General features: G+C 43.1%; 1 protein-coding gene across 1 annotated transcript in view; it reads left to right on the forward strand.

Moving 5' to 3' along the window:
- LOC115476004 overlaps positions 1-12,487 on the forward strand; it is a gene marked incomplete at its 5' end in the record, with an annotated part of 269,698 nt that overhangs the window by 238,753 nt on the left and 18,458 nt on the right. Inside the window, 4 exon segments of the mRNA XM_030212099.1 lie at positions 1,471-1,636; positions 4,237-4,421; positions 7,930-8,022; positions 10,747-10,951. Of these exon segments, the coding sequence (XP_030067959.1) occupies positions 1,471-1,636; positions 4,237-4,421; positions 7,930-8,022; positions 10,747-10,951 (649 nt within the window).

Consider the following 12,487-nt stretch of genomic DNA (forward strand, 5'->3'; position numbering starts at 1 on the left):
GTGTTTTGCTTCCTGCAGAATTTTCAATCTATTTGATTCAAGGCTCTCGTTAATATACAATGCTACCCCTCCACCAATCCGATTCACCCTATCACTACGATATAATTTGTACCCCGGTATGACAGTGTCCCACTGGTTTTCCTCCTTCCACCAGGTCTCAGAGATGCCTATTATATCTAATTTTTCATTTAGTGCAATATATTCTAACTCCCCCATCTTATTTCTTAGGCTCCTGGCATTCGCATATAGACATTTCAAACTATGTTTGTTGTTCCTAAGTACATCATGCTTAGTACTTGACAGTATTAACTGTGTTTGTTTTAATAATTATTTTTTTATTTGTTAGGATTTATTAACCACCTTTATGAACAGATTAAGAACATAATAAGTATTGCCATACTGGGAAAGACCAAAGGTCCATCGAGCCCAACATAAGAATAGCCATACTGGGTCAGACCAATGGTCCATCTAGCCCAATATCCTGCTTCCAACAGTAGTCAATCCAATATTCAGCGGCACTTAACCAGACAGTGCCGCTAAGTAGCACCACAGACCACCCCTGCACTTTCCAGTTAGTGCCAGGGCTGTCCATGGCTGGACCTTGGGAGGAACCAAGACTTAAACCAGTTAGTTGCAATATTCAGACCACTAACCAGTTAAGTAAGGAGTCCTTTTACCAAGCTGCAGTAAAAAAAAAAAAGGGACCCTCGTTGGTGGTAGGGGGCCATTTTTGCTGTTCGCTGAGGCCCTTTTTACCGCAGCGGGTAAAAAGACCAAAAAAGGACACGGCCACACAGTAAGATTTCACTTACCACGTGGCCATGTGGGAGGCAGCACTTAATGCCACCCATTGAGGTGGCAGTAAGAGCTCCTGTGGTAACTGGGTAGCGTATGGCGCTGTCTGATTACCGCTGGGTAACTGCCATGCTAAAAATAGGGACCTATTTTCCGTAGCGCAGGAAATGGCATGCACTAGGACTAGAACTACCGCTGGCAACCCATGTTGGGCCAGCATTAGCTCCAGATTGGCACACAGTAAGCCCACATTGAACTTACAGCCACTTGTAAAAGGGCCCCTAAGTTAGGTTGTGGCAACCATTTTGGAAAAGGAACCTCAATAGGCAAGAGCGAGTGGGCATTGCTTCTGCCATAAGGACCCCAATAGACCACCACAACTGTACACAGTAGGCCCAGGGAAGCCTACGGATGTGGGAGGGGGTGGGCTTGGTCGGCCCTTCATGCCAGTTCAGGATGGGAAGGAGAAGATCAGCATCACAGGATTTCTTATGTGGGTTGTAAAATCAAACTTATTTGTCTTCTAAAGCAGACACCAATGATAAAAGTAAAACCTGAATTTAAATAAAGGATCTTTTCTTTCTGTTGCTTCTGTAAAGTGCACTATTGTCTGCACAGATAATATGGTCACTACTTATGCAGCAATATGATTGGGGTTCTAATTTTCCACTTCAGTTGAAAGCGTCCAGCGAAGCGCAGGTGGGAGTGAGGGGCAGTTACATGTCTTCTGCTCATAACAGTCACATCCTGTTGGAAGGAGGCATGGACGATAAGGAGAAAATAATGCTAGATATGTCCAAAGGAAAGGAATGTCTGCTAGGGCATGTCAGCTTCTTTAAGGGTAAGTACGTATTAGATTCAAATTATGTAGTTCATTGCGACATTATAATCACTCTCTCAGGACAGGAGTGCTAAATGTTACACATTTTATTCCCAGAAAATATACTTGCCTTTAAAAGGAAGAAAATTATGAAATGTGATTTTAAAAAAAGCTCCAGGAGCATTAAAAGCAGGGAAAATACATTTTTTCTTGTCCTCACATCATATTTATTGTTAGCGCATCCACGTTAATTGCACAAGTGACAACGTGGTAGTACCCTGGGCTAAGTGAAATGTGCGCTCCACATCCATTCCCTGGTCTATAACTTGCTATGCAGTAAGGGGTCCTTTTACAAAGCTGCGGTAAGCCCAACGTGGGCTTCCCACAAACTAATCTGGATCTGCCGCCAGCCCAACGTGAGCGCTCGCGGTAATTTCAGCCCCAGAGTGCACATTTGCCACGGTAGGGAAAGTAGCTGGCTATTTTATTTATTTATTTATTATCTCATTTATACCCCACATTTCCCAACTGTGTCAGGCCCAATGTGGCTTAAATCACACTGCAAAGGCGGACACCAATGCAGTAAATTAAGCTAATACATCATGAAACCTATATAAGAAATAAAGGCGAGGACGGGAAAGAAACGAAAGGAACAGGGAAATCAGGGGAGAGAAGGGAAGGGTGGATGTTTCCAAAATTGTCATTATATTGTTAAGAATCAAGTAGTGGAGACAAATGTTGAGTCCTTGGGGTAAGCTTTTCCAAATAACAAAGCCCAAATTTTCTAGCGCAGTGCTAACCCGACGGAAATTGGACAGCACCACTTGCTACCCAGTTACTGCCAGGTTATCGTGGGAGCCCTTACTGCCACCTCAATGGGTGGCGGTAAGTTCTCCACCCTCGCATGGCCACGCGGTAAGAACAATCTTACCGCATGGTCGTGGCTACTTTCAGGCATTTTTACTCGTTGTGGTAAAAAGGGCCGCAGCACATGGCAAAAACAGCACCCACTGCTAGCGAAGGACCCTTTTTACCCCAGCGTAGTAAAAGGACCCCTAAGAGAACAATGTTATAATTGGGCTCCAATAGTTACACACACCTTTTGTGTGGAAGTACCAAGACAATTGTCACTTATGCGTGTAATTGCACTATGCACTATTCTGTATGGTGGTGCAAATGTGCTTTACTTTGTAAGTTCAGGGGGGGATGTACATGTGGGTGAGAGTGTGGGCATGTCTCCAACTTACACAGGCAACATAGAGAATACTATAAGTTAGACACATTATGCCTGCCGTTGACCTGGCACAAATGGTCATACCTAAATGTAGGTGTGCCAGTTTTTTTTTTTTGTTACATTTGTACCCCACGCTTTCCCACTCATGGCAGGCTCAATGCAGCTTACATGGGGCAATGGAGGGTTAAGTGACTTGCCCAGAGTCACAAGGAGCTGCCTGTGCCTGAAGTGGGAATCAAACTCAGTTCCTCAGTTCCCCAGGACCAAAGTCCACCACCCTGATCACAGTTTGGATATACACTAGCATTTTATAACAGCATCTTGGCACATAGATGCCATTATAGAATTGGCACATCTAACTTGAGGTGCCAAGTTATAGAATTGCCCCCAAAGTGTGTGAATTAGCACACACTGTCATATCTGCATGAGAATGGTTATAACACTCTTGCACTAACAGCTTGCGTTAATTCATGCACTAACTACTTTGCATACATTGGTAGAGAGGCCCTTTCCTTATCTTTCCTACCAGACCAGTCCAGACGAGTGAGAAGTATCCATGCACTACCCATACTGGATGGGAGGAAGCCATGGTAGAACTCCTAGACCTAAGTTACTGAACCTCCAGACCTGCATGCCCATCCAAGGGGCACCGTAAAGGAAAGGGCAGTGTCCTCCATTATTACCTGGAAGACAAAATCTAACTTCACCTTCGAGAATGCTTGCCAAGCCCTCTGGGACTTGCCAACTCTTATTGGTGTGGTCTGAGGTGATCATCTGATTGACTCCTCCTGGAATCGAAGTCTTAAAGACCACTGTGCCTTATTGGGATACATTGATAGACCAAATGTTTGCTCTCAATCTCTGCTACTGAAGGAATCCCCTGATCAACAGACCAGCTGGGTGTATAAAATGCACATGCTGAAACAGAATTCTAATTGACCTGGAAATTCTGTAACATACAATACTGTCAACATTTGTAGAATAGCAGTACTATTAGGTGTGATAGGCATAACTGTAGAAGAACCTTAGGCAGCCATTCCGAGATCTTACTTATGGCATTTCATGCAACAATCTGGAACAAGACAAACTCTTATGCAGTCTGGATTCTTCAAAGTAGAATGCATGGGTCCTTTTTCCGAAATAGTGCCTGTAAACATCAGAACTGAGCAAGTTGCTTCAGTGCTAAATTTGCATTATGAGAAATGTATTTCACAGTCTTCCTGACCTACATATTTGATGATGGTTAACATTATGAAAACTCCTTATCACAACAAGAGGCTCTCCTTTCTCCCTAAGAGTGCACATTTATCCTCCACATCTTAGCTGGCATCAAAAGCTAAGGCAATTGAACAGGTCTTCTTTGGTTATGATTGTTTTCTTGTGCTAGGCGATGCCAGTGAAGAAGGCATGGAGTTTAGTGTTTGCGCTGATGGAAAACAGATGGCGTCGGCCAATGCCTATCTCCATACTCATGGTGTGAAAGAAAAAGTGGGACAAATTTCCTTGGTCGCTACTAATCGGAGTCTAAGTTTATTGGCCCAAGGCTGTGGAGACAGAATTGCTCAGGCTGAGGTAATGGATCCTCATTAGCAAATATGTGTGGATTTCAATTTTAATCTTTGAACTTTAATATTCAAATAACTACAAATTGCAGTTCTTGAAGAATAAAATGTTCTGAATTAATGCTATGTTCTCGGATTTATCATACTGAATCATCATTTTGTGGTGTTTTTCAGAGGAATGAGCTGTATTTTGTTGGTTGATGATTGCTTTGCTGTAACTTGAAAACACTGCTGCCCGATGTGGCTGCTTACAATAACCAGCTATAAATTGAATATTTGGGGATATCTGAATATATCATGCAATATAGTCAGTTATCCCCTAGGCGCTAACTGGGAATATTCAGCGGGAGACAACTGGCTATCCTCCACTGAATATCACCAGTTAAGTGCCATTTAAACAGCCAGGTGCTGTTCACAGCTGGTTAAATGGTTTTGAATATCGGGGGGGGGGGGGGGAATACAATAAGGGGTCCTTTTACGAAACTGAACTAAATCAGCATGTGGTTTTTCCATGCGCTATGGCCAGGGCCGTCGAGAGACACAGCCAGGCCCAAGGCAAGACAGGCCCCCCCAACCACAGTGCCACACCCCTTCCACCACACACATTTGTGCCACCCACTCCCTTACCTTCTGTGTCTGACTGCTCCTGCTTCTATGTGCTGGGACCCAGATGACTGCATTAACGCCGGATTATCATGTTAATGCAATCTTCCAGGTCCCAGCTGGCATGCAGAAGAGAGACAGACCTCGAAGAAGCTTGCCGGGCCCCGCTTGGAGGCCAGGCCTGGGGAATTTTGCTTCCCCCTGCCCCCACCCTCCAGCGGCCCTGGCTATGGCCACTTGTAGCAAGGTGATAAAATGGCCACAAACTAATTTTCACATTAGCATGTGGCTATTACTGTGGGAGCCCTTACCCCCACTTATTTAAGAGGCAGTAATGGCTCTCATTCTACTCCTACACTAATCAGGTAGCGCATGGTAATCAGCTCATGCTAGCCAATTAGTGCAGGCACGCCTACTCTCCACCCATGGGCATGCCTCCCATGCTGGAAAATAAAAAAATATTTTCCAGTGTGGGATTAGCATGCACTGAACAGAAAACTACCATGGGACTCCTCAGCGCGTACCATGGTAGTTCCCTTTTAGCTCACGATAGGCCCACATTAGGCCTACTGTGACTTAGTAAAAGAACCCCTAAATGAGGAAAACTTGACATCAGCAAATTAAAACCTAATAATAGAACTATCATGAAACAGTATCAAACACATACATATTTAACAGCACAGAAATTCAAATGACAGAGATACAATTCAATGTAAACTGGTGCCTAAATGCAATACGATGTAGTACACATAGATGGCATTTGGGTAGATTGGGGCTGGGATACATGGAGGGGTATTTTCGCTATGACGTCTAAGTCCGACTTTAGACGTTTTGCAAAAAATGTCCAAAATCCGAATAGGAAAGAAGGTAATTTTCAAAAGAGAAAAATGTCTATCTTTTGTTTTCGAAAATAGAAGGTTTTGTGATTTGGACGTTTTGTTTTTTGGCCCTTTTTCGAAAAAAAAAAAATGTCCAAGTGCAAAACGCACAAAATCAAGTCATTGGGATGTAGGAGGAGCCAAAATGTTAGTAGACTGGTCCCCCTGACATCCCAGGAAAGCAATAGGGCACATTAGGGGGTACTGCAGTGGACTTCATAAAATGCTCCCAGGTACATATCTCTCCCTTGCTCCCTTACCTTGTCTGCTGAGCCCCCCAAAACTCACCCAAAACCCACTACCTCCAATTGTACACCACTACCATAGCCCTTATGGATGAAGGGGGCACCTATATGTGGGTACAGTGAGTTTCTGGTGAGTTTTGGAGGGCTTACAGTTTCATCCACAAGTGTAACAGGAGGGGGAGGTAGGAGCCTGGGTGCACCTGTCTGCAGTGCACTGCACCCACCACTAGACTACTCCAGGGACCTGCGTGTAACATCTGAGGCTGGCAAGTAATATTTTTCATCACATTTTTGGAGGGTGAGAGGGGGTTAGTGACCACTGGGGGAATAAGGGGAGGTTATCCCTGATGACCTTCAGTGGTCATCTGGGCATTTAGGGCACCTTTTTGTACCTTATTCATTACAAAAACAGGTCTAGCTCAAAACGTCTTACATACCCTGTTGCTCAATATCTGTATGCTGTACCATTGGATTCTTTAGCCTATCTGTTTATTTATCATCTTGGTTGACTCCTGAGGCAGGTGCGGTTAGCGCCAAAATGCAGAACTGCATTGAGTCTTTTGAATACATTTATTGGCTTTTTTGAATTAACCTACTTTTTGGGAAATTCTTTTAATCTATCCCCTACTTTTTCTTTCTTCACATTTTTGAAACTGTTCAAGCCTCACTGAATCAACTTCAGGTCCTAAGTTGCCACGGGATGATTTTCAAATGGTTGTACTGAGTTTAGTACTGTCTAAAATAGATTATTGCAACTCATTGTATGCTGGGATTACTCCTTAGCAATGTAAAGCCTTACAGCTGGTGCAGAATGCTGATGCTAGGCTGATTGTAGGACAGGGAAAGTTTGAATACATCACACCAGTATTATTATCTTTGCATTGGCTTCTGATTCATTTTCAAATACAGTTTAAGATTGCTGACTATTGTTTTTAAGGCAGTCTCTGAGTTGGCTCATACGTAGATAAGTATTGCCATACTGGGACAGTCTGAAGGTCCATCAAGCCCAGCATCCTGTTTCCAAAAGTGGCCAATCCAGGTTACAAGTACCTGGCAAGATCCCAAAACAGTACAATACATTTTATGCTGCTTATCCTAGAAATAAGCAGTGGATTTTCCACAAATCCATTTTAATAATGGCTTATGGACTTTTCTTTAAGGAAGCTATCCAAACCTTTTTTTAAACCCTGCTAAGCTAATTGCTTTTTACTATAGTGTCTGGCAACAAATTCCAGAGTTTAATTACAAGTTGAGTGAAGAAATATTGTCTCCCATTCATTTTAAATGTACTACTTTGAGGCATATGTTCAAAGCACTTAGCCTTCCAAAGTTCCATAAAGGGCTTTGAAAATATGCCTCTTTGTAACTTAATGAATATGCATGAGATCTATTTGCATACAATGGAGGCAGGTCATGCAAATAGGTCTCATGCAATATTCATTGGGGAAATTCTGAAAACCCAGCTGGGTTGCAGCCATTGATGACCGAGATTGGACACCCCTGGATGTGACATGATGCAGCAGTTTGAAAGAACTATCTGATGTCCAACTTTCGCTATTTTTAGTAGCAAGGTTGAACTAAGACAGATGTTGCAGGGTACATTCAGATACTTCACTTCCTTACTGTTAGCTGAGTACGTGGTTTGGAATCAGCATAATTCTCATTGGAAATAATTCATATTATTTACTCACTCACAAGAGAGAGGACGTTTTGAAAGGTTAGCTGCAGTTGTGTTTTCTCTGAAAATAATATATTAATTGTCCGATGATTTTTCTTTTCATGCACTATTCAGGCCTTGCTCACTGGGATCGGGGCCTATTTAAACGTCCGACTTGTGGAGATGATTAAAAAATTTGAAAACCACTTTTGGAAATTGCAGAAAACTGTGAGTAGTTCTTACCAGTGAGCTGACAATAAATTTCAATTACTCAATCTGATGCTGTACATAAGTATATAAGTACATAAGTAATGCCATACTGGGAAAAGACCAAGGGTCCATTGAGCCCAGCATCCTGTCCACGACAGCGGCCAATCCAGGCCAAGGGCACCTGGCGAGCTTCCCAAACGTACAAACATTCTATACAATCAAGCCATTGTGACATCACTAATGAGGTTGGCTCTTATTGGTGGAATGAGCCACTATGACATCACAATAGGTTAAATCACTGCTCTATGTAATAAAAGTGAGCCAAGTAGAGGACATAAGTACATAAGTAATGCCACACTGGGAAAAGACCAAGGGTCCATCGAGCCCAGCATCCTGTCCACGACAGCGGCCAATCCAGGCCAAGGGCAACTGGCAAGCTTCCCAAACGTACAAATATTCTATACATGTTATAGAGCACAAACAGTAAATATAAATGGCTTCCTTTATATACTCTGTGGCAACAGAAAACCTGTGTGGTTAGGACAAGCTAATGTTTGCACAGTAAGTTCTTTCCAGAAACTGGCCACGAAAGCCAAGTAATGTACATGTTATGCTAGGTTATGTTATGATGGTGTTACTTGAACCTTTACATATTCATGATTTTTGCATGTTTTTGCTTATTCAATCAGATTTCCCTAATCTGATGAAATTGAGACGAAGCTCAAGGCACGATGGTGTATTGACTTCAAACATTTTGCAACGGTAGTGTTTTAGTGGGTGTAGTAAAGTACTCTGCAAAAACTGGTAAGGGTTGTTGGTTGGTTCTGTGGTCCAGGAACTACGGAGTCTTCATAACCCAAACCACAATTATTTGGCTTAAAAGGAGCTTCAGGTGTGAGCAGCTATTGCCATACATAATGAAGCTTAAAAATCTATAGAAGTGAGGCCTGCCACACCATCTTGGAAGAAAGCAAGCTAATGGCCTACAGAGATCCAAACGATTTGGATCCATTCTAGAACAGTAAACCCTGTGGTCCGCAAGAATCCAGAAGTAGGTTGAAAAAAAGCAGACCCAAAAGAGAAAAATTAAATGCTCAAAAAGCTTTATTGACTGCAAAGAGTTTAAATAGTTGAACAGTGACAATTCATGGCAATAATTTGTCACTGTTCTATTATTTATACATCTATTTATATATTTTTAAAATTTAATTGTATCTCATTGATGTTTATTTTAAGTTTTTAATTTATGTTTTTACATTTGTTTAACATAAATTAATTACCCCTGACACAGCCCTTAGAAGGATGAAACTTGGCCACGTCGGGTTAGGGCTTACTCTTGATGTTCAACTTTGCAGCCAATAAAGCTTTTTGAGCATTTTATTTTTCACTTTTGGGTCTGCTCTTTTTCAACCTCCGTTCAAGAACAACCTTGATCCTAAAAGAAATGTATGCAACTCCAAAGACTGTGATTTCAAAACTAGAATGTTACCACTTTGCCTAAGGATTACAGTGGGCTAGGAATGCCAGATTTTCATCTGTTTAACATGATCTGCCAACTGTGATTTGCATGGGAGTAGACAGTGGGGGAGTACACATTTTGCACAAAGCGGCTGGTAGGAGGAGGGTTGGTGGTTTCATATTCTGCTCTGTTTTTACACAGGCTAGTAAGAAAGATATCTACATAGGAGGGTGAAGGAACAGGTATTATCGAGAGCCATAATAGCAGCCTGGCAATATTTTCAAAAGTCATAAAGGGAGAAGGGGATTAGCGATCTAGGGTTTTGCCATTGTTGAGGAGTGGAGAGCTTTTACTGGGGCCGAGGGGGTGGAGTATTTAGGGAACGGGCACGTAGGTGTATCAGCATTCTAGGGCACTCTTTTAAAATGGGGAACACGTAATATATACTTTAGAGAAGATGATGGAGACTTTGGGCCTTGTTTACAAAGCCGCGCTATAGGTGTGCTAGCGTTTTTAGCATGCGCTAATGCTAGAGACACCCATAGGAATATATGGGTGTCTCTAGCATTAGCGAATGCTAAAAATGTTAGCGCACTTTAGTAAACAGAGCCCCGTTGTGACTTTTTGCATTTTTGCAGGTAAGGTGGGTTAATTCTATACAGAGATGCTTCAGTTTGGCTACAGGAAGGCACGTAAATGGTAGTATTTTAGTCATTTCTGTGCACAAATGGCCTCTTAAAGAATACCAACTAGCAGAACAATATATGCCGTGATTGGATGGCGAGTACTGTGCCAGTGAGTTTGCACATGTGCAGAGATCAGAGTGTAGGCACAGCATACAGGGATGCCCGTAAATTACCTGCATTCTAGCTCACAACTAAGCATTCACATTTACAGCAGCTATTGTTGGTGCAAGTGATTGTGCTATGAGGGGTGAATTCTTTACGTGGCGTCAAAAACTTGGTGCTGAAAAACAGCTATTCTATAAGCCGTGCTTAAAGTTAGGCATGGCTTATAGAATAGTTCTGAGCATCGGCCTGGTAGTGCCTCCTAAATAGGAGGTAAGTGCTCTCACATTATCTTTTTGCAGGTGCTGTGTGCTTAAAAAAAAAACCCACCCAACTTTAATGCCACAGTAAATCTGGGCTTAGCACATGGGAAGTCCCTCATTAGAACACGCCAATCCCAGATTTCACTGCACCGTAGTAAAAGGGCCCCTAAGTTTAAAAAAAAAATAGTTTTATTATTAACATCTTGCACTCTCTATTTCTGGGGTCATGCAGGTACAGCAGATTGACTTTCTATATGAAGCAGCTGATTGGCCCTTGAAGTCTTCTCAGGAAGTGTTGGAAATCTTCCAGAATGGAGCCAAAACAGTTGCTCAGATATGGGAGCAGAGTGGTGTCAGTCACACCCTAAGGAACGATCTGTCTGTGTATTTTGAAAAACTGCATGACATGATACAACAAATCCAGAGTGAATTGCACAGTAAGTAGGGGAGATGAGAAAGAGATGCGGCAGCTGCACCACTCAGTTGAGGGGATGCCGGGCGGAAAAATGGGGTGACAACCTGAGGCTTTCCACTCAGGTGACAGCTCATTTGGGGGGGGGGGCAATGCCCCCCCTATCCCTCTCCAAACTACGCCCATGGCTGGCCTGGCCCCTGTTCTCATCCCCAGTCATTATTTGGATGTCTGACCTCTAGTAGTAATACTGCAGGACTGCCATTAGGGGTCATGTGGCAGCATTTTAGAAGAGTAAGTGGAAATTGGTCCTACCCCTCCCCTTCCCCCATGGAAGGGGCAGGACAGGGCTAGCACTTAGATTTTGTTTTTTAATTAAAGGGGTGGGGATATGTGTGTGTCGGGGGAGGTTCTTCAGCCATTTATGCCGTGCATCAAAGATGGGAGAGGTATTGTGGCATACTAGACTACCAAGTCTGTGTCGTTCACTCTGGCAGTGGGGGGCCAGGAGAACCCTTTTGTAATTTTTATGTCTTGGAACAGAAGGGGTTGTGGTGGCTGCTGTCCCACCATGGATCGGAGGCTCCTGGGGGAAGGAGGCTCTGGTGCCTCTGAAGTTGACACCAAGGCCCTTTAAACTGTACCACTGTCACATGAAATGGAGCTATTTTTCTAAAGATTTTTTTTTGTATGTTGCCACAGCTGAGAACATATGAAGTTTTCAGTTATGGCAAGAACCAATGGGAATGACCACACAAATCGACCAGGATGGCACAAGGGCAAGGACCAGTGAGAATGACCATCAGGGCTTTTTATGAGGGGGTACTGAGTACCGGCACATTTTCCATTGTCTGCTAAAATTGACCCATGATCCCCAAGTTTTAATGAAAGAGCTTAGGCCATACACACCAATTCTGCCTTGTCATATATTCTGTGACTGGTTGCAGGGGGCCTGGCTATTGTAGGGTGGGTCTCTCAGTGAGCACTCCATCCCTGAAGGGTGGCCTGGCATTTGAGTACCGGTACCTTTTTCGCTAGAAAAAATGCACTGATGACCACACAAATGGACCAGGTCATTCCCACTGGTCCTTGCCTTTTTGTATCATCCTAGTCCATTCGTGTGGTCATTCCCACTGGTTCTTGCCCTTCTTGGTTTCTTGTGGTAGTGGTTTGGTTTCCCTTGCTTGTGTCGGACTTCCAGGTATGGCAACATATGAAACTTTACTTGCAAAATTTAGCTATAGGATGCCGATAAGCCAGGAGCTCATTGCATCTCGTATATTTCACAAACTAGGCACTGCATATTTTCACAGGTTAGTACTTGAGATCCTCCATTTACAGTTTTAGTTGTTTTCACCAAGTAAGTGACTTATGTAAGCCGCACTGAACCTGCTATCGAGTGGGAAAGAGTGGGGTATAAATGCTACAAATAAATGTATGAAGGGCAATTCTGTAATCTAGGTGCTCACATTTTACGCTCGCCTTGTGCTTGGAAATTTCTAGAATCCTGACACTTTGCAGATATGTGTGCTCTTAGCTGTGTGCTAGCAGGGTGCCTACA

This window comes from Microcaecilia unicolor, chromosome 8 (assembly GCF_901765095.1).
Source record: "Microcaecilia unicolor chromosome 8, aMicUni1.1, whole genome shotgun sequence".
Taxonomy (NCBI): domain Eukaryota; kingdom Metazoa; phylum Chordata; class Amphibia; order Gymnophiona; family Siphonopidae; genus Microcaecilia; species Microcaecilia unicolor.